Here is a 27385-nt window from a genome sequence, read left to right on the forward strand (position 1 = left end):
CTTAACAAAAGAATGAACATTCATGCCCATTTTACCAACACATACAGCAACTGTGGCTTTCACAGGTCAGTGTATGTGAAGCGGTGGTTGTCCTTCATGCCCCGCTAGATGGAGTGGTATGGATAGGGCAGCAGTCCGCGAAGCCACATGGAATGTGGAGGGGGCTGTAGGGAGGTGCTGTAATGGAGCTTTTCATGGGCCGCAAAGGGAGTTGAGCCTGTGATTTTTGAACTTCTTTTGAACACAAGAGTCTGCAGCATCTGCCTTTGCTGCTGGAGAAGCCCCATTATATCCTCGTGCATCTCCCTCTCCTTTTCCTGCTGGGACTCCTGGGCCTTTCTCCTGTCCACATTTTCCTTCCTCAGCATGTCTGCCATGTTCACCCTCCAGGCCTTTTGCTCACAGTGTGATGCAGCACTGGCTTGCAGGACTTCACTGAACATGTCATCCCATGTCCTCTTCTTTCTCCTTATCTGGCTCAATCATTCTGCAGGTGTGGGGGGGAATTCCTCAAAGCCACATTGGCAATGGCAGGAGCTGCAGATAAAAGAGGTAACACAGTCAGTACAGTCACAATGTAAAGTGAAATTTAAGATTCAGAACTCCCTTCCCTTGCTCCTCTAAAGCTTTAAACAGAACAGGCTTATTAACACTTCTGCTTGGGATTGCTTTTGCACAGCACAAGGGTCCACCAAGGGTGAGGGAAATGAAGAGGGAATTGCTTGGTTCCGTGAAACTATGAGTATAGGGCACTGGCACTGAATACTGCCGCCATTTTCCACAGGCGGTGGTAATTTTGACTGATATCTCACCCCAGAGGGTAACAAAGGTACAGAGAGCATTTGCTGCCCATTTTCTGCTAGCCTGTGAATTGCAATGGTGCCTGCTGAAGTTATCGCTGACTGGTGTGGGAAAGCATCTTATTGGGGAGGAAGAAATAAGGCTGCCAACCCTAGAAACCTTTGGTAGAGGACTGAGAATACCTCCATGAAAGTTTAAGCGAGATCTCTCAGGAGAATGCAAGGGCCATCTCTCTGTACCTAAACAAACTGCTCCGCATGCACGTACACTGCCCCCTTGGTTAACTCTGGAGGGGAATAAAAAGCAGATAGAGAGGGCAGAAAGGAGAAAGCGGCAGGGAACTCAGGGAGGGGCTGGAGAGGAGCAAGCAGCAGGCAGGGGAAGGGGAACTTTGGGGAAGAGGCAGAGTGGGGGCAGGGCCCTGAGGGAAGAGGCGGAACAGGAGCAGGAAGAGGCGGAACAGGGGCAGGAAGAGGCGGAACAGGGGCAGGGACTCTGGGGAAGAGGCCGAGCAGGGCATCAGAGCAAAGCAGGGGTGGAGTGTGGTCACCGCTCGGGACGGAGAGGTGAGTGGGGCTTCAGTTCAGGTGCCAGTGGCCCCTCCCACTTCTAGGGAACTTCTGGTACTTGTGCCCAGCCTCCCCAAATGCAAGAGTCATGTGCTGCCTCTCTGAGTTGTACCGCTACCTTTTCTAGTACAAGTAAATTCATGAAAAGTCAATAGCTGTGTCCTGTTAAGTTGTGGGTACCACCACTGTAATGGGAAGTAAATGTACACACCTACCCGAGGATCTGCCCCTGCATCAGGCTCGCCCAAGCTCGACTTCTAGGACTGACTGGATTGCGGTAGAGTCTCAAACAGGTCCTGGCACTCAGCATAGCTGAACTCCCCGGTTGCATATCCCCCATCCTTCTCTTCCTCCTCCACCTCCTCCATTCCTCACTGTTCATGCCAGGGGCCTGTGACTTGGACTTCTTGTAGGTATTCATGGTGGTGTGTGGGGCAGCAGTGGGGTCTCCGCCAAGTATAGCATGCAGCTCTTTGTAAAAGTGGTAGGTCTGTGACTTGGCACTAGATTGACTGTTGGTCTCCCTGGACTTCTGATATGCCTGACACAGTTCCTTGGCTTTCAAGTGGCACTGCTGCTGATCCCTGTCATACCTCTTCTCCAGCATCTCCCATGCAATCTGCTCATATATGTCCCAGTCTTTGCACAGCCTCTTTTTCCCACAGGCCCAGGAAATCCAATATCTCCTGTCTACTCTAGGCAGGAGCACATCTGACATGTGTAGCCAGCATGGCCAGCTGGGCAGTCGCACACAACAGTGGAGAGCTACTAGGTGTGCTCACCGTGCTGGACAATCAGGAGAAAGCATTTAAAAAATTCACAGGGTTTTAAAGGCAGGGGGCCTTATGGTCTCCATGACCCCGGGGCAGTAAAGTTCACAATTGTGACCGGAGTGGTCAGTGTCGGGCAGCATGGGAAAACTACTGGGGACTGTTAGGATCCACATAGGTAACACAGTGTCTACATTCGTGCTACACCATCCTCAGTACATCAACCATGGCTCAGTGCTTCTGGGGAAGGTGTTGTTACTGCATTGCTGTAATGTGGCACTTATATCAGTGGGAGACAAAGTGTAGACACATGCACAACAACTAGGTCAACACAAGGGGCTTACTTTGACCTAACCTTGTAGCGCAGCCCAGGCCTAAGATCACACTTCACTCAAGCTTTCACTCCAGATTTCACCTACCTTTAGGTATTTCCATGGATAAAAGAACTGCAAGACCATCCTTTTCCTTCAGGCCTCTACTGCAAACCCAAGGCAAGGAAAACTCTTAGCACCATGCGTGCGTCATTCTGTATATTGCTGGAGTTCTGTTCCATGCTTTGTACTGTACCACGGAACAGACTATAGACACCATGACCTTCCTTATCATGCATTTACTCACTTTTGTCTATCAGTAAAGGCAGTGCTTAATTTATAGTGAAAGAGGTCCCGAGGCTCAAGCAATTAGGTGTCAGGGCTTAAGCAATTTTTTTTTACATTCATCACTGATGCAGCAAGCCCAGAGGTGCCAGGGCTATGAACTGCCAAGCCCAGAGGTGCCAGGGCTATGAATTGCCAAGCCTAGAGGTGCCGGGACTTAGCCCCAGCAAGCCCTGGCACAAATTAAATACTGGCTAAAGGAGAACCTCAAATGGAAAAATCAATATTCTATGCTGGTTCTGAAAGCCAGTGAAGAATAGTTGAGCCTTTAGGCTCAGCCTGAGTAAAAGGGTGGCATGTAACTACTCCATTCTAAGAGCAGCCCCAAGATTTCTTTCTGCGTGGCTTGGGATGGGGTGTGGGTGTGTGTGAAAGTAAATAACTCACTGCAGCACATGAAAGGGTGCATGTTATTTCCTTCCATTGTGCCTGGCCAGTTACTCTTCCCAGTGAGGGATGGAGGGGAACAGGGGGAAAAGCCAAGTTTCCATCCAAATGCCTGCCCATCTCTTCCACTTCCCTGCCCATTTGCCAATGGGGAGTAGCTAGAGAAACCCCCTTATTCTGCTCAGCGAAATAAAATGGCACAGTCTAGCTCTACAAAATTTGAACTTACTAAATCAGATTATCACATTGACAATTAGCTGACTGATATGGAAAAGTATGTGACATAAGCAGCAGAACATGAATACCAGTGGAATATTGTAGAAAGCACCATTATACAGATGAGAACATACAATTACAGAAGTGGGATTACCATCCCATAGAAACTCTTGGTAATCTTCATAAAAATGTGTGCTATCTGATTTTTCTGTGACAAGAGGAGGTGGACATTCTTCACGTTCTTGCATTCAGAAGAACATGTTGCTGCAATTTTGAGTGTTCCGTTTTTCGTAGCCAGCACTGGAAAATCATGGACCTTCTTAATTTACTTCTGGGTGTGTAGAACTATCCATTTATTTGTCCAAGAATTAAAAGATTGTATAGGATTGTCTCTGTAATTAAGTCTCTAAAAGAAATAACAGGTTTCAGTTGCACAGGGTCTGTTGTTGACCTTCAAGCCCTCCAATAACTCATCACTGGAAGGGAAAATTGATTTTTGATCAACACATCCATCTTTGATGCCATAGTCCATGTCCAAAATATTTGTCTTTCTAATCATACACTTCCTTTTCTTTATACATTTCAAAATATACTCAGAGGTGAATAATTCAGGCCAAATTATGTGAGACAGTCTCATAGTATTGATCAAATGTTCCGTTTTAGATATTTCTCTTATTTCTAGTTCAAAAATATTAAACTCAGCATGGATTTTAAAGCTTCCTTCTCTACTAATATTTTTCCTAATATTGAATGAGGCTAATTTTTTTTTTTATGGTTGGCTATTCATTCACTGTTAGCTTACCTCTAGAAATACTGATGACTCCAGCGTTCTTGAATCTTTACTCTGCTGGTTGATTAACATGCACGTAATCTCTGATATATGTTGGCTTATTGCAGAAGTGAAAGTCATTGCTGTAATAGCAAGAACTGCAAGACCAAATTGGAAAACAGATACAGTCATATTTCTACGTGGGGATGGGGATAAACATGATTTTAATAAAAATAGAATGCAAGAAAACATATATAGAGAGATATTTTTACAAAAAAGGAGGCAAAAGTCCATGTACATACGTGCACTTGCACAATCTGAGTTTATACTTGCAGACTGGATGACTGTCTGACTGCCTCCTATGGATCTTGGAGAGTGCTTTAGAATAAAAATAAATGCAAAATAAAAAACCCATTACAAACCATGTGCCACATCTTCTAGTTCTCTTATGCATCAGAATCTCTTAAAGGGTCATGCTCCGAATGCCTCAGCAGCATCAGGTCAGAATCTCTTAGCTGCCAGCTAATGTTTCAACTTGCCTGTTGTCACCAAGATGATTCATCTCTCACTCAGGAACTCAGCAAAGTGCAGCCCCACACATGTCCTCATCCCACTCCCAGCTCACCCATAGAATCCTGCCCGGCAATTCTCATTCCTGCTGCACTTGCCATGGCAGTACTTAGCCCTACATAGAAAGTGAGGAATTTCCTTACTCTTTATGATTTACATTTTTACTTATAATCTTAAAGATAGGATAAAATGATCATAAGCAACATTATGTCCCAGTTTGTGAGCAACCTCTGGGCAACCATGCCAAGGCAGATGGGAGAGTAAAAAGCTTCCCCCACTTACACAGACACTCCCAGTAGCTTCCCTGTGCTCCCTGGATTCTGGGGAGCAAAGGGACCATTGCTTCTGCTTTTCCTGTGGAGCAGGATGCTGGAAAAGAGGCAGAGAATGACAAGAAGGAGGTAAGGTCCTGGATTTCCCCTCCACAACCTCACAGTGGCCCGTGGAGTCTGGCAACGACACTAAGGGTTAACATCCCAATGGATCGAGCAAATTATATTCTCCATGTGCCCAAGGGGCAGCACCGGAAAGATTCTGCTTGCTGTGAGGTACAATCTCTTTTGTGCTCTGGATGGTGTGGTGTGGCTCCACACTAGCCTCATGCAGGGCCATGGCTTAAAAAAAGCACACTCTAGCCCTATAGGTGTAATACAGTAACCCAAGACCTAAGTATGCACAGAAAAAAGAAAAAGAGAAGTAAGAATAAGGAACTAACTCAGAGGAGTGATCTGTGTGTGATTTTGACAAGCTCCTCAAGCTGGCCCTCAACTGTATAAATAAGCATGGGATCCCAAAATAACATCATGGGACTCTTCTTTCAAAACACTTAAAAAGCCTCTGCCACATTGTTTAAATTGATTCTTAAGGTGGTTGGATTTGAAGCAAGAGTCTGAAGTTAAAGAAGGAAAAATTTAGGCTAGATATTAGGAAAATGCAGTCACAGCAAGAATAACTGAGCAGTGAAACAGAATATCAAGGCAGGTGATGAAGCCACCAAAATTGCCGATAGTTAAAGACAGTTTAGATCAGTGGTTCTCAACTTTTCTAGACTATGTGCCCCTTTCAGGAGTCTGATTTGTCTTGCGTACCCCAAGTTTCACCTCACTTAAAAACTACTTGCTTACAAAACCAGACATAAAAATACAAAAGCGTTCACAGCACACTATTACTGAAAAATGGCATCCTTTCTTGTTTTTACCATACAATTATAAAATAAATCTATTGGAATATAAATATTGTACTTACATTTCAGTGCTTAGTATATGGAGCAGTACAAACAAGTCATTGTCTGTATGAAATTTTAGTTTGTACTGACTGCACTAGTGCTTTTTATGTAGCCTGTTGTAAAACTAGGCAAATATCTAGAGGAGTTGATGTATGCCCTGGAAGACCTCTGCATACCCTCTGAAATCCTAGTCTCATTGAAGTCCATGGTAAAACTTTCATTGATTTCAGTGGGGTCAGGATTTCGCCCAACATTTAAACTGCAATCCTGCAATATGGTTCTGAAAGTACATACCTGGAAAAATGCTGCTAAAAGGCAAGTAACAGGTAGCAAATTTAACTGCTAATATCCAGGGCAAAGACCCTGATTTTTGGGGCAGATATTGAATTGAGAAGCTACTTTTCTGCTAGTTAAGCATTAAGCAGATTGCTGATCCACTAGAATTATATGTTAGATTTTATTTTCAAACCAGGAGCGGGTTTAGCTAAAGTAACAGAGGCAAAATTATTATATTCCCAGACAAAGTAATTCTGAAGTTTGCAAACTACACCAGTGTTATATCCAGAAAGAACAGCCTCGAAACTCAAGCTTTCTAGAGAATGAAGGGGTAATAGCTTCATAGACTCATAGGTCAGAAGGGAACATCGTGATCATTTAGTCTGACTTCCCGCACATTGCAGGCCACAGAACCTCACCCACCTCGACTCCTGAAATAGACCCCTAACCTCTGGCTGAGTTACTGAAGACCTCAAATCATGGTTTAAAGACTTCAAGTTACAGAGAAGTCATCATTCACACTAACATTCCTATTCACAGTGAGAGGAATGCACCTTATGTTTATATGTAACTAAAACAGAGATTGTGGATTATAAAGTGACATCAGATCTTGCTTAGATATACAATTATGCCTCTGAAATGGTCTCACAGATGGTCATCTGGCACTTCGAATCCCGGGGCCTAAGCACTATGCCACCTGACAAAAACTGAGATGTCATACACAGATAAAGCAGCCTTAAGTTTAATGTTAGGAATAATAATATTACATGAGTACTCACTGAATGTGAATTTCAGGAATAGCACACTGTTTCTGGTTCACTGACCATAAAATATTATTCAAGGTGTTAGGACACAAGACTTCTCTATTCTACCTTCTTTATCAGTTGCTAGCCTGCAGTGATTGTTTTAGCTGTTTTCAGTATGATATTATAGATGATGGTGGTGGTGACTCCTATATTTAAATTATCTAATATTTTCCATTATAAAGGTTTCTTACCAGGAGTAGATGGTATTCACCCAAGAGTTCTGAAAGAACTAAAATATAAAATTGCAGAACTACGAACTGTGGCATGTAAACTATCACTTAAATCAGCTTCTATACCAGATGACTGGAGGATAGCTAACATTATACCAATTTATAAAAAAGGCTCCAGAGATGATCCTGGCAATTACAGGCCAGTAAAACTAACTTCAGTACTAGGCAAACTGGTTGAAATTATAGTAAAGAACAGAATTATTAGATAAATAGATGAATGCGATTGGTTGGGGAAGAGTCAACACTGCTTTTGTAAAGGGAAATCATGCCTCACCAAGCTTCTAGAATTCTTTGAGGGGCTCAACAAACATATGGAGAAGGGTAATTCAGTGGATCTAGTGTACTTTGAGAAAGCCTTTGACAAGGTCCCTCACCAAATGCTCTTAAGCAAAGTAAGCTGTCTTGGGATAAGAGGGAAGGTTCTCTTATGGATCAGTAACTGCTTAAAAGACAGGAAACAAAGGGCAGGAATAAATGGTCAGTTTTTAGAATGGAGAAAGGTAAATAGTGGTGTCCCCCAGGGATCTGAACTGGGACCAGTCCTATTTAACATATTCCTAAATGATCTGGAAAAAGGGGTAAATAATGAAGCAGCAAAATCTGAAGATGATACAAAATTACTCAGGATATTTAAGTACAAAACAGATTGCAAGGAGTTACAGAGGGACCTGACAAAACTGGGTGACTGGGTAACAAAATGGCAGATGAAATTCTATATTGATAAATGCAAAGTAATGTACATTGGAAAACATAACTCCAACAATATACCTACAAAATGATGGAGTCTAAATTAGCTGTTACCATTCACGAAAAAGATCTTGGAATCATTGTGGATAGTTCTCTGAAAACATCCACTCAATGTGCGGTGGCAGTCAAAAAAGCAAACAGAATGTTAGGAGCCATTAGGAAATGGATAGTTAATAAGACAGTAAATAGCATAATGCCACTATCTAAATCCATAGTACACCCACACCTGGAATACTGCATGCAGTTCTGGTCAACACATCTCAAAAAGGTATCTTAGACATGGAATAGGTACAGAGAAGGACAACAAAAATGATTGAGGGTATGGAACAGCTTCCATATAAAGAAGGATTAATAAGATTGGGGCTGTTCAGTTTAGAAAAGAGATAATAAAAAGGGGATATGATAGAGATCTGTAAAATGATGAATGATGTGGAGAAAGTGAATAAGGAAGTGCTATTTACTCCTTTATATAACACAAGAACCAGGGGTCACCCAATGAAACTAATAAGAAGTGGGTTTACATCAAACAAAAGGAAGTACTTCTTCACATAATCAAACTGAGGAACACATTGTCAGGGAATGTGGTGAAGGCCAAAACTATAACTGATTTAAAAAAAGAACTAGGTAATTTCATGGAGGATATGTCCATCAATGGCTATTAGCCAAGATGATCATAGACTCATAGACTCTAGGACTGGAAGGGACCTCGAGAGGTCATCGAGTCCAGTCCCCTGCCCTCATGGCAGGACCAAATACTGTCTAGACCACCCCCAATAGACATTTATCTAACCTACTCTTAAATATCTCCAGAGATGGAGATTCCACAACTTCCCTAGGCAATCTATTCCAGTGTTTAACTACCCTGACAGTTAGGAACTTTTTCCTGATGTCCAACCTAAATCTCCCTTGCTGCAGTTTAAGCCCATTGCTTCTTGTTCTATCACTGGAGGCTAAGGTGAACAAGTTTTCTCCCTCCTCCTGATGACACCCTTTTAGATACCTGAAAACTGCTATCATGTCCCCTCTCAGTCTTCTCTTTTCCAAACTAAGCAAACCCAGTTCCTTCAGCCTTCCTTCATAGGTCATGTTCTCAAGACCTTTAATCATTCTTGTTGCTCTTCTCTGGACCCTCTCCAATTTCTCCACATCTTTCTTGAAATGCGGTGCCCAGAACTGGACACAATACTCCAGTTGAGGCCTAACCAGCGTAGAGTAAAGCGGAAGAATGACTTCTCATGTCTTGTTTACAACACACCTGTTAATGCATCCCAGAATCACGTTTGCTTTTTTTGCAACAGTATCACACTGTTGACTCATATTAAGCTTGTGGTCCACTATGATCCCTAGATCTCTTTCTGCAATACTCCTTCCTAGACAGTCTGTTCCCATTCTGTATTGTGAAACTGATTGTTCCTTCCTAAGTGGAGCACTTTGCATTTATCTTTATTGAACTTCATCCTGTTTACCTCAGACCATTTCTCCAATTTGTCCAGATCATTTTGAATTTTGACCCTGTCCTCCAAAGCAGTTGCAATCCTTCTCAGTTTGGTATCGTCCGCAAACTTAATAAGCGTACTTTCTATGCCAACATCTAAATCGTTGATGAAGATATTGAACAGAGCCGGTCCCAAAACAGACCCCTGCGGAACCCCACTTGTTATACCTTTCCAGCAGGATTGGGAGCCATTAATAACTACTCTCTGAGTACGGTTATCCAGCCAGTTATGCACCCACCTTATAGTAGCCCCATCTAAATTGTACTTTCCTAGTTTATCTATAAGAATATCATATGAGACCGTATCAAATGCCTTACTAGACCGTATCAAATGTCTTACTAGACTAGGGATGCAACCTCATGCTCTGGATGTCCCTAGCATTGGACTGTCGGAAGCTCGGAGTGGACAACAGGGGATGGATCAATCAATAATTGCCCTGGTCTGTTCATTCCCTCTGAAGCACCTAACATTGGCCACTGTCTGAAGACAGGATACGAGCTAGATGGGCCATTGGTCTGACCCGTATGGCCTTTCTTATGTTTTTATGTGACCCTTTTTTTGAGAAGCTCTAATACTGCCATTGTTTGCAACAGGTTTGGTAGTCAACAAGGGAAATGCCCTCAGGTTAACAAAGTGCCTTTTCTTTGTCCCATGAAATTCTATTTATCTTTTGCTGAGACACAAACTGTTAAAAATTGCCCTTTCCCATCTCTTGTTTGTGTCCTTCAGGAAAAATTTGGCAGCTTGCCAAAATAATAACTGAACACACAAACATTCCAAAGTGCCAGGCTCACATCACTGCCAGAGCAGCAGCAGTCACTTTACTGGGGACACCTGGGAGCTGCCCAACCAGCTGTAGCAGGGGAAGAGGTGCAGATATAAGAAAAGAAAAGAACTCTGTTGCAGCTACACTATGGTGCAGTCATGACCACATACTATTTTTTCCACAGGACCCTTGCCCCATTCAGCGCACAGGGCGAATGCACAAGGGGGCGGAATTAAGGCTGCATGGGCAACCCTAGATCTGGCATTTTCTAACTTTTCAGTGCTTGACCTTGCAACCTAAGTAACATTTTAAAATGTAGTTTTGCTGTATGTAGATTAATATGGATCCCTTTAGTAATGCAGACAATCTTTCAAGGCTGCCTGCATAAGCCTATCTATTGAGTGGAATTACACTAAATATTCTTTCCAGCACAACCTGCCCCCATAAAGAGTACAGAAGCAGAGAAGTTAAGAGGAAGGTGGTTACAAGAAATGGTCAAAAGAAGTCTTTGGTCCAGTAGCATACTTAATGGCAGTATATGTGGGAGGCAAAGACCCCTGCAGCTTAGTTGCAATCTAGTTACTGGGAAAACTAATAGGTCTGCAGTGAAAATACATGGGTGTGAAGTTTCAAACTTTTCCAGTAATGACATGGTACTGGCAACCTCAAATATTCAAAAATCAGGAGTCGGGCTGAGGTGTTAAGAAAAATACCACATATCCTATCAGAGTTGGCTATACTGATGACCCAATTATTCATAGATTCCAAGGCCAGAAAGGACTGTTGTACTACAGGTCATACTAGATCAGGGGTCAGCGACCTCTGGCATGCGGCTCGCCAGGGTAAGCACCCTGACGGAACAGGCCAGTTTGTTTACCTGTTGTGTCAGCAGGTTCGGCAGACTGCGGCTCCCACTGGCTGTGGTTCACCATCTCAGGCCAATGGGGGCGGCGGGAAGTGGTGCGGGCGACGGATGTGCTGGCCATGGCTTCCTGCCACCTTCATTGGCCTGGGACGGTGAACCATGGCCAGTGGGAGCCGCGATCAGCCGAACTTGCAGACGTGGCAGGTAAACAAACTGGCCCAGCCCACCAGGGTGCTTACCCTGGTGAGCCGAGTGCCAGAGGTTGCCGAGCTCTGGACTAGGTGATCACACAGACTATAGAACTTCCCCAAAATAATTTGTGCAGACAATCTCATGATCTTTTGGGATCTGATTCATGAGTTTTGATCTCATGAGGTGGTCCAGCTCATGCTTTTTGATCTTTTGAGTTGGCAGTTCTGATATGGTCTCCTATAGAATGGCCAGGTGCAATTATTGGCTCTGCTTTCTGAGCACAGGGACTTCTCCTACTGTCTCTTGAGGTGCAAGCCACCCAGAGGGGTGGCGAGGAAGGGTCCATTGCCCCCCTTGTCTTAAACTCAAGCCAGTGTGTAGCTGCACAGCTTCATTAATATTTCTGCACACATGCTACCCCAGTGGCAATATACCTCTAACACCACCTCTCTCCCCCAATGCATGGCCGTGCTTGTGTGTGGCTCCTTTGTATTTTCTTCTCAGATCCATTTAACTACCCATCTGTCTTAGTTCTTATACCACACCCATCACTGTACTGTTATTTAAATAGTTCCATTGTTCCAGAGGAATATAGCTGTCACAGAGGATACCTTCATATTAGGATTTTTTCTACATTACAGAATTATATTGTCTTTGAACAATATTGTAAATAATCAGATGACATGAGTATGATGCTGCTGACCACAACTTTGCTGGTCACTGTAGGCCAGGATAAATAATGTTCAGCACTGTATTGGCACCAGGGTTTAAATCATGATAATTAATCATGATTAGTTGACATGAAAGTGAGCATGATTTTTTCTGGTGTACACTGACAAGTCTGTCATGGGCAACCCTGAGTCATTTAACTCAATTGATGACAATCGTGTTCAAACATGATCAACTTTTGAAATGTAGACAAGCCCATAGAGTGAAGTAGTCCTTGAAGTAAATTGGAACGATCCCATGGAGAGCTTTGCAGATGAGTACTGAAACTTTGAATCTGAATCAGGATTTAATAGGAAACCCATGAAAAGAGCAGAGTATGCAGTGATATCATCTGAGGAGCCTATGCTACTGAATAAATAGGCTGCTGTGTTCTGAACAAAAATAGAATTAAACAAAAAAGACTGATTGGCAATTTCATTCCTAGAAACAGTGTATTGAAACTTCGTTTATTTTCTTTCAATCAGTATAGTTCTTTGCATTTGCTTAGGCTTTTTTTCAATTGGCATCAGTCTCCATATAACACATATTATTTGGAACATTCATTCTAGACTAGGCAATACATTGTCATCTTCTTAGTGCTCCTGATGCCTATCGCTATTTTATCTCTGTGAGACCTTCCCCAGACACTCAGATTATACTTGAAACATAATGCTCAGCTTCTAGAAAATGTATGGTCTATCTCCTAGCTCTTTGGCTACGCAAACTTCACTCTGCTTCACTTCACTTCCCTACTTTACCCTTTACTACTGGGAGAGGCAAAGAAGAGGGAAAACAAGGGAGTAGGGCTAGCTCAACTAATATGCAAAGCCATCCTCCAATTGCAGAGAAGATTAGCTCACAGTTCCTTTGGTGGTGGGGAGAGAGAGGCAGGAGGATGCACCTGATTACTGCTTCATAAAAGGAGCAGTCTGCATCCACAGCATTTTTGCTGAAAATCTTCCCCAATTCCTTGGTGTACTGGTGGAACTAGTGGCAGTACCCCCTCTTACCACCAGGTGGAAATCCTGCCCTGCTTCTTGGAGATAGTGAGGCAGAAGGAAGACTTCCTTCCTCCATCTTCTTCCTGCAGCAACCTATCCATTGAATTCTCAGCAGGCTTTGGCCCATAGTGTTCAATGTCAGACTGTTTCACTGCAGTCACAGATCTGTACACGCAACAAGGTTCAAAACATAAAACAATAAATACCGAAAACAAGCTAGTGTACATGTAATTCTGTACAGGAGGATCCAAGTCACAAATTTGATAGAACAAATGATGATTCAGATTGTGAAGACAAGAAATGATAAAAGTCTTAGATAAGCATCTCATCTTCATGAACAGTATGTTAGATCTGGTAAGCATGAACTCCCTTTTGAAGCTTCTGAAGTGCTGATCTTGGAGTCTGAACAGATATAATCCAGCCCCCTTTCCTGAATGGGTGCCAAAATAAACCCAATAATATGGTGCCCTTTTTATCTGGTGTATTTTACATCTTTCCACTCCTTTAGCATGCAAGTAAAACCTATGTGGACTGTCTTACACACTAAGGGCTAAATTCAGCCCTACAGAAAGCAGACACAACAGTCATCGAAAGATACACCCACTTACTCTCAGGCTGACACATTAGCCCCTTTACAGTGAATGGGAATTTTGCCCTCAGTTTTAGTGGGTCCAGGATTTCACCCATTATGTTTTTCCCTATGCTAACTTTGACTTCTTTGAATTAAGTTGTTTATGCAACATGCAAACTATTCCTTACACCCTATAATCAAATTCCCTTTGCATATTTCACAGAGCAATGTGTATGGAATATATATGCATTCCTTATGGATAGTTTCATAGCTCACAACTAGTTTAACCAGTTCTCTCTCTAATTGGAAGCTAAGGATTTGCATTCCATTTTTCTTAAAAATTACTTGTAAATGTTTTCTTAAGCCTTGTCTATGCAAAATTTTTGCACCAAATTAACTAAAATTACTGATTATGCAAATAACTAAAAACTAGTTAAATAGGTGCACAAACTGTGTAGATATGCTCATCGACTGTAAACTCTTCTGGGCAGCATCTTGAACAACAGGGCCTCTGGACAGTACAATAATATAAATATTACATCATCAGAATATTGATTTAAAATCTGGAAACCAGACCTCTTCCTAATTTTCTCTTTCACATTGGTGTTTTTGGTTAACAGCTCTATTTCAAACATCCTCTTGTTTTCATTCAAAGGCATCAATCTTAAAGTATTATCCCTTTTTGGAAGGATCTCCAAAGCTGAAAGAAAATTCCAGATTAGCACTAATTTCTGAAGAAACAAGAAATGTTATTTTTGGAGCCAGGACAAACAAACTAAGTGCAGCAGCAATAAATATTCAGCAAGTGCATTCATCTTCTTGCCTATTATTCTGTTGGACTTTACTATCCCATTCTTGAAGAGATACTACATCAGTCTAAAACACAAAATAACAAATCTCTCTTGGCTGTTCTGGTAATAGACATCTCCAGTTTGTCCAATCCATTGTGCCTTCATCTAGGCCCGAATCTAAAAGATCTCTTAGAATGCATGAAGGAGAAGCAGCAGCTCCCATCCAGCCTACTTCAGGAACACCAATTTCAGCCCTCCTCCTGACATATGCCCAGAGAAGATGACTGTCACACCTGTAACAAGTCTATCAAAGCTCTGCTCACCAATCAGTTTTCAATCTTCCTAAAACTTTTTCTCATTCTCCATTGTCTATCATCAGCTAGGCAATAGCTGTGGGGGAAGAGGAATTTATTCCTTCACCTCCGCATCCTACCACATCACTCCTAACTCATTATCAGTCTCTTCTTCCTGGTCACCATTTCCAAGAGTTTGACCACCACCTACTGAGCCTTACCTATTCGTCGCACCCTGAGTATAGATTTCATCAGTTTTTATTTCTCAGTAAAATTATTCCTTTTTACTATTGTACCTTGCTTAGTTAGAAGAGGCTGGTTAATGGTCATATATAAGCTTCATCATAGCCAGATTCATAGTTACTTAGTGATTTTAGATAAGTGATCCCATTTTGGGATTTGCATTATATTCCTCTGTCCGTGACACCCACTTTCTACATTTGTTTCTTCAATGGTACACCAAGCTGAGTGCCAGGAGACCTGGATTCTTTGTCTGCTCCGCCATTGACTCACTGTGAATCCATGGGCAAGTCGCTTTGCCTCTCTGTGCTTCAGCTTCCCTCTCTAGGACAAGAAGGATAATGACGACACAAAGATCAATAATGTTTCTCATGTGATACCACTGCATATGCAGCTCAAACTCTTACTGACTTTTTTTGCTGTCATCTTGCATTGCAAATTCATATCTAATTTGCTGTTTGTCACTCCTATTCCTGTTTCATCATTTATGCTGTCCAGGTTTCTTTTCCCCATTGAATGAATTTATGTTTTGGATTATTTTGTATATATTAATTAGCTTTCCATTTTTCTGCTTCTCTTTCTAATATTTCCAGCTACATAGGAGTTGCCATAGCTCTGGTAACAGTAGCTGATTTTAATGAGAGAATGTATGCATTTGTGATCAGCTCAGCCACTTCTTTCCTAAATTCTTTTAGAACTCTTGGACAAATACATAGATTCCAAGGCCAGAAGGAATCATTGTGCTCATCTAGTCTGACCTTCTGTATAACACAGGCCATAGAACTCCCCTACAATAATTCATGGAGCAGATCTTTTAGTAAAACATCCATTCTGGATTTTAAAAATTGCCTGTGATAGAGAATCCACGCCGACCTTTGGTCAATTATTCCAGTGGTTAATTACCCTCACTGTTAAAAATGTACACCTTATTTCCAATCTGATGTTCTTTTTATCCAAACTTTCATTTACCTTTCACCTTGCTAAGTTACTTGTCCTTCAGTCCCTGTGATTCTGCATCTTAAATTTTATAAAGTAAATTTCTCAAACTACCATACTGTTATTTTGCTTGTGGGAATTGAGTGTGTATCATGCTCCTATTTAAATAAATGGCAAAACTTCTCTTGGCTACAGTGGGAACATGTTGGGCCCATGGGCCACGATACTGCCATGAGCTCTGTGCAGGTAGACTCCTGTGCCCGCATGCAGCCCTGTTGCAGTCAGTGCTCTTCCAGGAGCACTCTGTGGCTTGACAGCTACTTTCAATTCACTTTAATTTATAAATTCACATTAATTTGGACTGCTGAAAAGTTCCCTATTTGGAAAGAAGGTTAAAAGTGACAGAAAGGGCCACCAACCAGTGCTGAAATAGCTCAAAATTTTGTCTGTTTCACCAACAAAAAATAGTCCAGTAAAAGATATTACCTCACCCACCTTCTATCTCTAATATCCTGGGACCAACACAGCTACAACAACACTGCAAACAAGAAATAGTAACTTGCCATTTGGTGGAAGGATTTAAAGAGTGACTTTTTCTTCTTTAGACCCTCACTCTCCATACTCCCATAACTGCTTCCATTCATCTTCCATCCTCACGGGTTCCTTATTTTTGTCCCCCATATTAACCAGCCCCTTAACTGCATCTTGATCCAGGAACAAAGAGTATTTTGTGTCTGTGTCTGTGCGTGTGTGTGTGTGCTGAAGTTCCAAATGGGACTGGGAGTTGGTAAATGGCTGTGACAGACATAATCAAAAAAAGCCAACTAGCCAATCATCGTGTGGCTTTGGACCATCAGGGTTCTTGGCTATATACAGTGATTTGTGAACTTGTGCCCATTCCATGAAAACCATGCAATTTATTCAGGTGAAAACCAAAGTATTTGTATAAACCCACTAGCTTCACCTGATAATACGAGACTTTTTGCATTGTTTTTTAAAAGGATATCAAAAATACCCTTCAGGTTTACACACTGAGGGCTCAGTCCTGTTACAAGAATAGTTCCACTGATGTTAATGGAGCTACTAACTTCTTGTGAGTATGAAGTACTCACAGGAGGAAGTGCTGCAGGGTCTGGGCCATAATAACTTGCCTCCAAAGAGAATAGTTTCCATGAAATAGAGAAACGAAAACACAAGAATGTATATGTCACTGACAGTCACTGAAGAAATGATACTCTTTGTCACCCTAGTATGGTATACATTTCCCCTCTGAATTAAAACAATAATTTCCACTACAGCTGGTTTCCTTGTGTTCTGTTTGTTGGGGGGAGGAAAAGCCTGTCAGCAAGTTAAGAAGAGCTTTGCTAAAAAAGTGTAAAAGAGGTAAAAATGAATCAATAATATATTTAAAATAATTATAGGGTTTGTGCTAATGTATCACTGCTTGTCATATACGGCAATGAGCCAGATAACTGTGAAAAAAAATACAATTATAAAATAGTTTTATAAATGTAAAACTAAATGTGTTTACACCATAAAGGAACATGCCGTAACCCAATAAGTATTTGTCCAAAACATACTTATGGCTCATACAGCAAGACAGTCTTACTTACACAATTAAACCTATACTGTAAAAAGTAGCGTAATTATTGTTCTACTTTACAAGTCAATTTGTGGGTGAGGGGGTTGTTTGCTTTTTTAAGCAGTGTGGTTTCCAAGGATGTGCCCTAGAATAGGCAACAGATATTCCTTCACTATCCTAGTTGGACTTGAACTGGGTGGAAGACATCCACACAGTAGCTATCCTGTCTTTTTTAACCTTTTGACTTCCATGAAGTATGTCAGGAAAAAGAAGATTCTATCCTTCAAACATAATGTCCCTGTTAGATCTTAGGGTTACAGAGACAAACAGTCTCATATCCAGTATTTTGCACTGTGCTTCTATTTTGATTCCTATAGCATCTTCGTGGGAGGATACGTCAAGGAACTGAGGAACAGTGTTAAACGCAAAGTGAATCAAAAGCTGGGTTTTCCTTGCCCACTCAGATATACAATTCTAGATGTTCTTGGCTGTGACCTAGTTTTGCTGAGTCCCGCTTTCCTCTTAATTATTATAACAGTTTTGATCACTTCAACTGAGAAGTCCTTGATCTCTTCCATTGCTGTCTTGTGAGCCAGTTAGTCTTCTTTGTTACCCTCTACAGCTATTCCTTTTTTTCTTTTTTTTTTTTTGGTTCTGGAAATTCTTTTCCACAACCTGATTCCCCCATTTCATTATTTCTGACGTTAGTGTTACTTTCATGTCCCTGGATTTTTCAGTGAACATTTCCAGGGGGCATTTGAGAGAGTTCATAGATTCATAGATTGTAGGACTGGAAGGGACCTTGAGAATTTTCTTAGTTACTGGTTGCTTCAACTTGGCAGAGCAAAATGACAGCGAAGACAACAGTAACTGAGTGAATGGGTCTAAATGATACTGCTTTTGCTATTTTATATTCAGCTCTTTTGAAAGTTATATTCTCCATATACATACAGATCTCTACATACCCTAAATAAGAGTAAACTAGGATAGTTTATGAATCTTGTGCCTTGATTCAGCCCTGGATATACCAGGTAGCAGACAGTTCACTCAGTGGAGCAGTGCAGGGAACCTGTAATCCCTCCCATTAAAGTCTCCACTGTTGATGAGCACAGATCCAGAATGGATGCCAGTGGCCAGGGACAGGAGCCTGTCTATGGTAGCTAGGTATATGCTGAATTAGTACATCTTCCAAATGTTTATCTGCTTGAAAGTTGGGCAAACTTTGGTTTCCCCAAATGAAAATGCTAAGGTCTATCTTCAAAGGAAATACAGCATGGATAGACCAAGCTCGGTTTTAGTCAGTTGCAAAAATCCAAATAATCCTTTTTATCTTCAGGAATCTTCATTTCAGAAATAACATTTCTTAAATTTTTGATACAAAAAAGATTTGATAATGTATGACAAAGCAATGATACATTGTGGTCCAGTATATCCGACTGTGTTTTACCATGTAAGCGGAGCATGTACTAGTTTCGTACAAAGAATTTGTTTGGCTTGCGTAAAGGTTTAACATGCTTCAGGAGAGTGTAGTCAGGATAAAACATGATTCTGCCTCTTGGATGTTTACTGATTTACCATTTCTGGCAGTGGCATGGGTCTATGTCTGAACACGCTCTAGAGTGTTTTATCCATTGGTTTACAAGAAGGTAATCTTTGCGTTGCAGTGAGACTGACAAATTCTGGAGAAATCTAGGTCCCAAATAATTCTGTTATCTGTTTAAAAAATAGAAATGAAATCTCCAGTCTCAGACTTCTCTGGTACTCCTGCATAGGAATGTTACACACTTCAATTTTGTTTTCTATAGGCTCTGTGATATGTATGTCAATGTTATTGTCTTTCAGCTTTTGCGCAATCAGAGAAACTGCTGTCTAGTCTGGAGCTTTTTAGGGCCTGAACTTGCAGCTCTTATGCAAAATGTCCATTAACGTCATTGCAAGACTGGGACCTAAATCAGTAACTCATGACTTGATTCCTCTAATTTGTCCTGAAACTACAGGAAACCCCATGAAAAGCTGTCATGAAAAATTAATGTAGCAAATATAAACAAAACAGGACTGTTTCTTAAGGGTGAAATTCACTCTGGTGAGTCAAACCAACACAAATCCCTCTGCACTACATGCTCCTCACAATTGAGGCTGCATGGAGAGGTCCACTACTAAAGCCACATGGGGTCTCTGTACCCATAGTGGTTGCAGAGATTTTAGTGGCAGCCCCATATAGGCTGCCATGAAAGGTGGCATTGGACAGTTTCAGGTTCAGTGATTATGCATATTCACAAGTGACATAGAAAGGCAATGATTCCATCCCATAAACTGCAGGATGAAGTGGGGAGGGCAGCTGCACAACAGCCCTATTCCCCCACCTCTCTGCACTTCACTTCCCTGGATTTGTGCAAATGAAACTAATTTCACCCCAGATAATATTACCTTTAACCACATGTGTCTGGTTAGGATGGCCAGAAAAGCAATTAGGGGAGGAGCTTTTAATTGTCATAAACCAAACAAGTTCTGGTTCATAATGCTCCCAGGATTCCTTTCCAAAGTCTTGCTGCCTGGTTATTGCAACAAATAACAAACGTAGGACACTCTGTTCTGAGATTTCTGCAAATGCAGATATATGAGGTAAACATAGAGTGGAAGTCTTAACTTTATAGTTTCCTGATCATCTTAGTTTTAGAGAATCTCTGAATGTTATTTTAACATAACTTTTCTTTGTTGGGCAAATACAGTTTTCTGATGACATTTTAAAATCAGATGTATAAAGTCTGCCAGACCTGGACCTGCTACATTATTCGTTTTCAGTTCAAACTTCGAGTAATAATGAAGAACCTTTAGAAAGTTTTAGGAAATGGTTACTTCAATTTTAAGAATCTCATTATCACTCACTAAAGTCATAATTCCTACTCTAAAAATGATTTTTTTTAAAAAGCACCATATTTGTATATGCATGGAGACAATAATCCCCAGTGAAAATCTTGTTGTACTTCTGAATTGACAAATTATATATCTACACAATTAACCATGGTACACAATGGAGGTAATAATACTCCCATTCTCTCACCCTTTGTCCATCTTGTCTTTGGGGCACAGAATGTCTCTCACTATCTGTTTGTACAGCAACTAACTCAATGGGGCCCTGATCCCAATGGGGGGCTGTAGGGTTACAGTAATACAGATAATAATTAATGGTAACACTATGGTTAGTTTTTAATGCACTGTGTAAGACTAACAAAGTCCAAGATTGGATGTTACACTAACTCTGTTTCCCACAAAGATTACTGTACTGTGTTTGCATCCTTTGCTTTTCTAGAAGAAAATACACCAAAATCTAAGCCTGACAGGTTTTGCTTAGTACTCATTTCATTAGAATCATTTGCAGCAGGAGATCATAAAATAATCCTTTTCATTTCTATTGTACCTTCCCTTGGCAGATCTCAAATAGGTTTACAAACATTAATGAACCATACCTAATAACAGCTCTGGAAGGCAGGTAAGTTTTATTATCCACTTTATACAACTGGGGAAACAAAATCATTAAATGACTTTTCCAGTCATACAGCAGGGCTGTGGCAGAGCCAGGAAAAAAACAAAAACTTCTCTCCTGATTGACATTCCTGAATTTTGTAATAACTAGATCAAGCTCACCTCAAGCAAGGAAAATTTATTTCAGAGACAAAGGAAAGTAGCTTGGAAGCATCTCACATACAATAAATGTGTTCTGCGTTTCTCCTAACATTAAAACATTTGGAATATTTTTTTTTAAATGGGAAACCAAGTCTTTAACAGCTAAAAGCTTTGCAGTAGCACTGAATCAGGCAGAAGTTGCTACATTTTAATATGATGTGTTCTTCCACTTACACCCTAGAACAGAAATACAAAACAACATAATTTACTCTAAAACACCACCAAATAACCCACAAATGCAATATTAAATCTTACTCTGCCATGGTATTCCATATAAGGTTTAGCTAAGAAATTGCCCCATATTGCTTAAAACAATCCAAACAAGTCTGTATTACTATTCTTTACACTGGAAAACAACCACTTTGTCATTAAGTCTGAACTCCTTACTTGTACATGAGATGAATCTGGGTGCACTGAGAGTAAAAGCCGAAAGAGGATGGGGAAGGGGGAGATTGTGAAGGTGGAGAGGAGATGGAGAGAGAACAGTATGCAAGGAAGAGAAAAAAGGAGGAGAAAAGAGTGAAAGGGAGGTCAAAGGAGGTGGGCAGAAAAGACTGAGTGAAAGAGCCATGGAAGGGGTAAGAGAAGAGAAGCAGGAGGGGATAGACAGAGGGAGAGAGTGGGGATGCAGAAGTGAGAGAAAAAAAGAAGAAAGGAATCAGATAATAGTAAGGGAGGACTGAAGGAGGCTTTGTACTGTGTGTGCCCTTACCAAGTAGCTGAAGAGGGCTGCTGCTGGTGCAGGTGCTGGCTTGGTGTGGTCTCATGGTTGCTGGTGCCAGAGATTCTCCTGCCTGACTGGAGCCTGCAGTCCCCAGACCCAACTGAGTGAAACTGAGCGCAGCAGGTGCCTCTCTTAAGGGTGCGCGTCAGTGACCACAAACCTTTAAACCATGAAACCACTTCTTCAAAAGCTAAAGGCCCAAGAATGTATATAACTGAGACCTGCACCCAAAGGAAATGGCTGTGAAAGGGGGAATAAGGGGCCTCTCTGAGGGACAGAGAGTCTCTTCCTTCTGTTGCAAGGATCATTGCAGAAGAAGTTGCATTATGTGAACCAGACTAGATATGTTAGTGCCACTGTATTTCTCTCTCTTGTGTTCCCTTAATCCTTAGCTCATAAGTGTTGATAAAAATATACCAGGGCAGGTTGGACAGAGTTGACTTTTAATTACAATCCAATTTTTGAAGCAACTGCAGTTTCTACTGCTCAGTCTATGGCTGAAAGTCCACATATTTTGTTGGTATCTTTAGAGAGGTGCATCATTCAAGCTGTGATAACAATCCGAAAGAGGAAGATTCAAAGCAAAAATCCGAGTGAGATTCTAAATGTCTCATGGAAATATGCAGCAACATTTGTCATCACAAGGGGGAGAAAACTTTAAAACTGAGAGCTGCCCCTTCCAGATGGTTAAGACTTTGTTAGTCAGAATCTATCAGCTGACTTGCTCAGTTTAAGACTCTTAATGATAAGTTTCTGTTTCTAATATCACAAACAAATTTGTTACCAATGAAAGTGGAGCTGGAACAGGAATAAAGCAGCAGTTTGTGTGGGTGGGTGTAGGAAGCTATTAATCTCCACAAGAAAGCTCAAACTTAGATACGGCAGCTGTGAGGACCTACCATGGCTTGCTTTACAGCTTGCTTGTCTAGAGTACAAAAAAAGGTCACCTGACTTGCCCACTCTCACAGTGAGTTAGTGAGTCATTCTATCTAAAAGTGGAAGGCCCTCACTGTTAGCCTATCCTGGTCCTTTGCTCTAGTCTCTAAATCACATCTCCATATCTTTCTCCACATATGCATCTGATGTTGTAGCTCAATTACTCCTGTAATTTGCCCCGTCCATTGGCAATGGCTGGAAAGGTGGAGCTTGGCTAATTAAAGCTGCTTGCCTCAGCTAGGGCGCCCATATCATAACTCATTGTTGGAGTGAGAGGAGGTAGTGTAGTTCCAGAACTTCTCATTATTCTTCATTTTATTCTTATTTTATTCATTATTTATAAAGCAGTAACAATAAGTTGTGAGTTCAGTCCTTGAGGGGGCCACTTAGGGATTTGGGGCAAAATCAGCACTTGGTCCTGCTAGTGAAGGCAGGGGGCTGGTCTTGATGACCTTTCGGGGTCCCTTCCAGTTCTAGGAGATTGGTATATCTCCAGTTATTATTATTATTATTATTATTTATTATTATTATGTTTGGCACTGTACAAGACACAAAATACAGACAATCCCTGCCCCAAAGAACTTGCAGTCTACGCAAGACAGACTCAGTGTAGCTAGTATGTGCTATGAAACCCAGCAGGAGCAATGACTAGGATTTTTTGTTATTAGTATTGGTTGAATAATTTCTTATGGGCATCATGGAAAACAAACCTTTAGGATGGATTTAAATGAAAAGAGTGTAGTAGCTTGATGAACCGGAACTGGGCAGGTCTTTTACACATTGAGGATTGCATAGAAAATGTCACAGAGACAATTGCAGAAGTGGGTGAACAGAGCATTGAGGTTGATGTAACTGGCAAAGCAGAGCCAGCAATGTGTTAAAAAGACTAGCTTGGAGATGCAGACTGGGGCAGTTATGTTGGCTTCTGATGTTGAAATGAAAACCAGTTTAAACATGATGTGACGGGAAATGGGAAGCTGGAGAGATTTGAAGGAGTGAGGGAGATAGTCAGATGACTGTGAAAGAAAAAGATCCCTAAAGCAGGAAAAAAACATAGGATTCCTGGGAACTTAGAGAAGGTATTGCAAACTGAGGAACACCACTACGGATTACGACTAAGGCCACGAGTTTGTCACGGAGGTCACAGATTCCATGACTTTCCATGACCTCTGATTTCTGCAGCGGCCGGTGCACCTGGCTCAGGGGCAGCTCAGGCAGCCCCTGCACCAGGCGCACTGGCTGCTGCTGGGGCAGTCTCGGGCCACCACGCCCCTGCCCCCAGTAGCAGAGTTTGGGTGTGGGACAGGGCATGCAATGGGTGAGGAGAGCTCTGGGTGGCGCTCACCTTGGGAGCTCTCCATAAGCAGTGACATTCCCCTCACTCAGATGCTAGGCAGAGGCATGGTCAGGCAGGTCTGCATGCTACCTCTACCTAGAGCACTGGCTTCGCAGCTCCCATTGGCTGGGAACTGTGGTCAATGGGAGCTGCAGGGGTGGTGCCTGCAGGGGGAGGCAGTGTGCAGTAGAGCTGCCTGGCCACGCCTCCGCCTAGCAGCTAAGCGAGGGTGATGCTGCTGCTTCCGAGGAGCCCCCCAGGTAAGTGCCGCCTAGAGCCTGCCTCACTCTGTCCCGTGCCCCAACTCCCTCCTACACCCAAACTCTGCTGCTGTTGAGGGGGAGGCGTAGAGCCATATAGGGAGCCTGCTGGCCCTGCCAACTCCACGCCCCAACACTAGTGGAGGTCCTGGGCTGCACACCACCACCTGCCCCCACTCAAGCAGCCGGGTCATCCTCCTCCAGCACCTGCAGGGTCCCCAGGCAGTTGTCCCCCTCCCCCGCCCCAAATTTTATTCACTGGATTTTTAGTAAAAGTCATGGACAGGTCACGGGCCATGAATTTTTGTTTATTGCCCACGACCTGTCTGTGACTTTTACTAAAAATACCAGTGACTAAAATGTAGCCTTAATTATGACAACTAACTTCTATGGCGTTCACCTCCTCTACCTCAACACATTCATAGAATCATAGAACTGTAGGACTGGAAGGGACCTCAACAGGTCATCTAGTCCAGTCCCGTACACTGAAGCAGGACAAAGTATTATCTAGACCATCCCATACCTTCAAGGACAGAGATTTCCACAATCTTCCTAAGACTGTAATTTGTTCCATTGCTTCTTGTCCCATTCTCATGGGATAAGGAGAACAATTTACCATGCTCCTTTTTATAACAGCCTTTCACATATTTGAAGACTATCATCATCCCCACACACTCACACACAAATTCATCTCTAAACAAATCCAGTTTTTTCAGTCTGTCCTCGTAGGTCATGTTTTCTAGAACTTTAATCATATTTGTTGTTCTCCTCTGGACTTTCTCCAATTTGTCCACATCTTGCCTGAAGTGTGATTCCCAGAACTGGACAGAGTACTCCAATCGAGGCCTTATTAGTGCTGAGTAGAGTGGAAGAATTACTTCTTATGTCTTGCTTATAACACCTGTCCTAATACATCCAAGGATGATGTTTGTTCTTTCTGCAACTGTATTACATTGTCGACTCATATTTAGTTTGTGACCCACTGTAACCCCCAGATCCTTTTCTGCAGTACTCCTTCCCAGGCAGTCATTTTCCATTTTGTATGTGTGCAATTGATTATTCCTTCCTAAGTGGAGTACTTTGCATTTGTCCTTATTGAATTTCTTCCTATTTACTTTAGACTATTTCTTCAGTTTTTCAAGATCAATTTGAATTCTAATCCTGTCCTTCAAAGCAACTGCAACCCCTCCCAGCTTGGTATTATCTGCAAACTTTATAACTGTATTCTGTAAGCCAGTGGTTTTAAACCTTTTTTCATTTGCAGACCCCAAAAAAACTTCGAATGGAGGGGTGGACCCCTTTGGAAATCTTAGACAATCTGCAGACCCTCAGGAATCCAATAGTTGAAAACCTCTGTTCTGTGGGTAATGACAACCTTTTGTAGGTCCTTAGACATAGTCTGCAGATCCTCAGGGGTTCATGGACGACAGGTTGAAAACCATTGCTTTAAGCCATTATCCAAATCATTTATGAAGATATTCATAGAACTGGACCCAGGACAGATCCCTGTGGAACCCCACTTGATATGTCCTTCCAACTTGACTGTGAACCATTGACAACTACTCTCTGTTTTCCAGCCAGTTGTGCACTCATCATATAGAAGGTTAATCTATGCCAGGGGTTCTCACAATACATTTTTTGGTGGCTGCTCTGATAATTTTTCCTTTAATACTTAATTAACTTTAGAAAAAAAACAATAAATATGCACATATCCATGTCCAAATCATAGTTATTTATTTATGTAGGGTTTTTTTGCAGAGTCAATAATAAAAAGAATATACAGTTGTCTCTAATCTTTATTAGATGTGAACGGAATAGAAACACAAATAAGGTGCTTTGCGTGTTTTGCTTTTTTTGGTTGATTTAAAAAAAACTGCTAACTAGTAAGTCTGCTCCTGTGAAAAGCGATATTTGTATATTTGTTAATATCACTTTTCACAGCAGACTTATTCATCCCTGGCAAGGTGGGAGATAAATTAAACCCTCGATGGGGAGGTGGGTAAGGAGGGTAAGGGGCAATGGGGGGCTGAAAGAGGTAGCGAGGGTTGGAGCAATGTGGGGGATGAGTCTGGGGTTGGATCCCGGGGCCCAGCTGCATGACTGAGGGATGGAGAAGGCAGCAGGGACCAGGGATGACATGGAGGGTATGAGCCCCGGGCTAGAGCCCAAAGCCCTGCAGCTGGGGGATGAAGCCCACCGTTGCATGGCCAGAGCCTGCTGCCCACCACCCCAGAGATGAAGCCCAAAGCCCAAGCCACACCAGCCCTAGGAAGGTGGGAAACTCACACTGGTTGCCTGCTCCTACAGTGTTTGTGGCTGCAGGTGGGGGCAGGGACCAACTCCTGCTGGTGGCCCACTGCTTCCCACCACTTCTCAATCACCACCCAGGAGGTTGTGGCCGTAATAAAAGCCCCTGGTGGCCGCATGTGGCCACCATGGCTGCATTTGAGAAACGCTGGTCTAGACTGTTTCTCCAATTTGCTTATGAGAAGGTCAGGTGAGACAGGATCAAAAACCTTATTAAAGTCAAGATACCTCACATCTACTGCTTCCCCACATCCAGAAGTCTTGTTACCCTGTCAAAGAACGATACTAGGTTTGCTTGATATGATTTGTTCTTGACAAATCCATGCTGACTGTTATTTATCACCTTATTATATTCTTTGTGCTTACAAATTGATTATTTGTTCCACTGTCTTTCTGGGTACCAACATTAAACTGACTGATTCCTGGGTTGTCCTAATTTCCCTTTTTATAAGCAGGAATTAATTTGCCCTTTTCCAGTCCTCTGGGACCTCTCCTGTCCTCCATTATCTCTACCATCTGATACAAATTCTCAAAGACAATTGCTAATGGCTCAGAGATCTCTTCAGCCAGGTCCCAGTGTATTTTTGTCAGGCCCTATTGACTTGAAGGCACCTAATTCTTAACTTGTTCTTTCCCTATTTTAGCCTCAGATCTTACCCCATTTACACTGATGTT

General features: G+C 42.0%; 1 protein-coding gene across 1 annotated transcript in view; it reads right to left on the bottom strand.

Annotated features, from left to right (window-relative positions):
- Positions 1-21956, bottom strand: part of FLT3 (fms related tyrosine kinase 3) — a 69030-nt gene extending 47074 nt beyond the window's left edge. Inside the window, exons 1-2 of the mRNA XM_030562645.1 lie at positions 21860-21956; positions 4202-4326 (exon numbers count right to left, since the gene is read on the bottom strand). Of these exons, the coding sequence (XP_030418505.1) occupies positions 4202-4326; positions 21860-21914 (180 nt within the window). The 5' untranslated portion in view covers positions 21915-21956. The remainder of the gene's footprint in view (positions 1-4201; positions 4327-21859) is intronic.
- Positions 21957-27385: the final 5429 nt, after the last annotated feature.

The sequence above is a fragment of the Gopherus evgoodei genome, chromosome 1, assembly GCF_007399415.2.
Source record: "Gopherus evgoodei ecotype Sinaloan lineage chromosome 1, rGopEvg1_v1.p, whole genome shotgun sequence".
NCBI classification, from domain to species: Eukaryota; Metazoa; Chordata; order Testudines; family Testudinidae; genus Gopherus; species Gopherus evgoodei.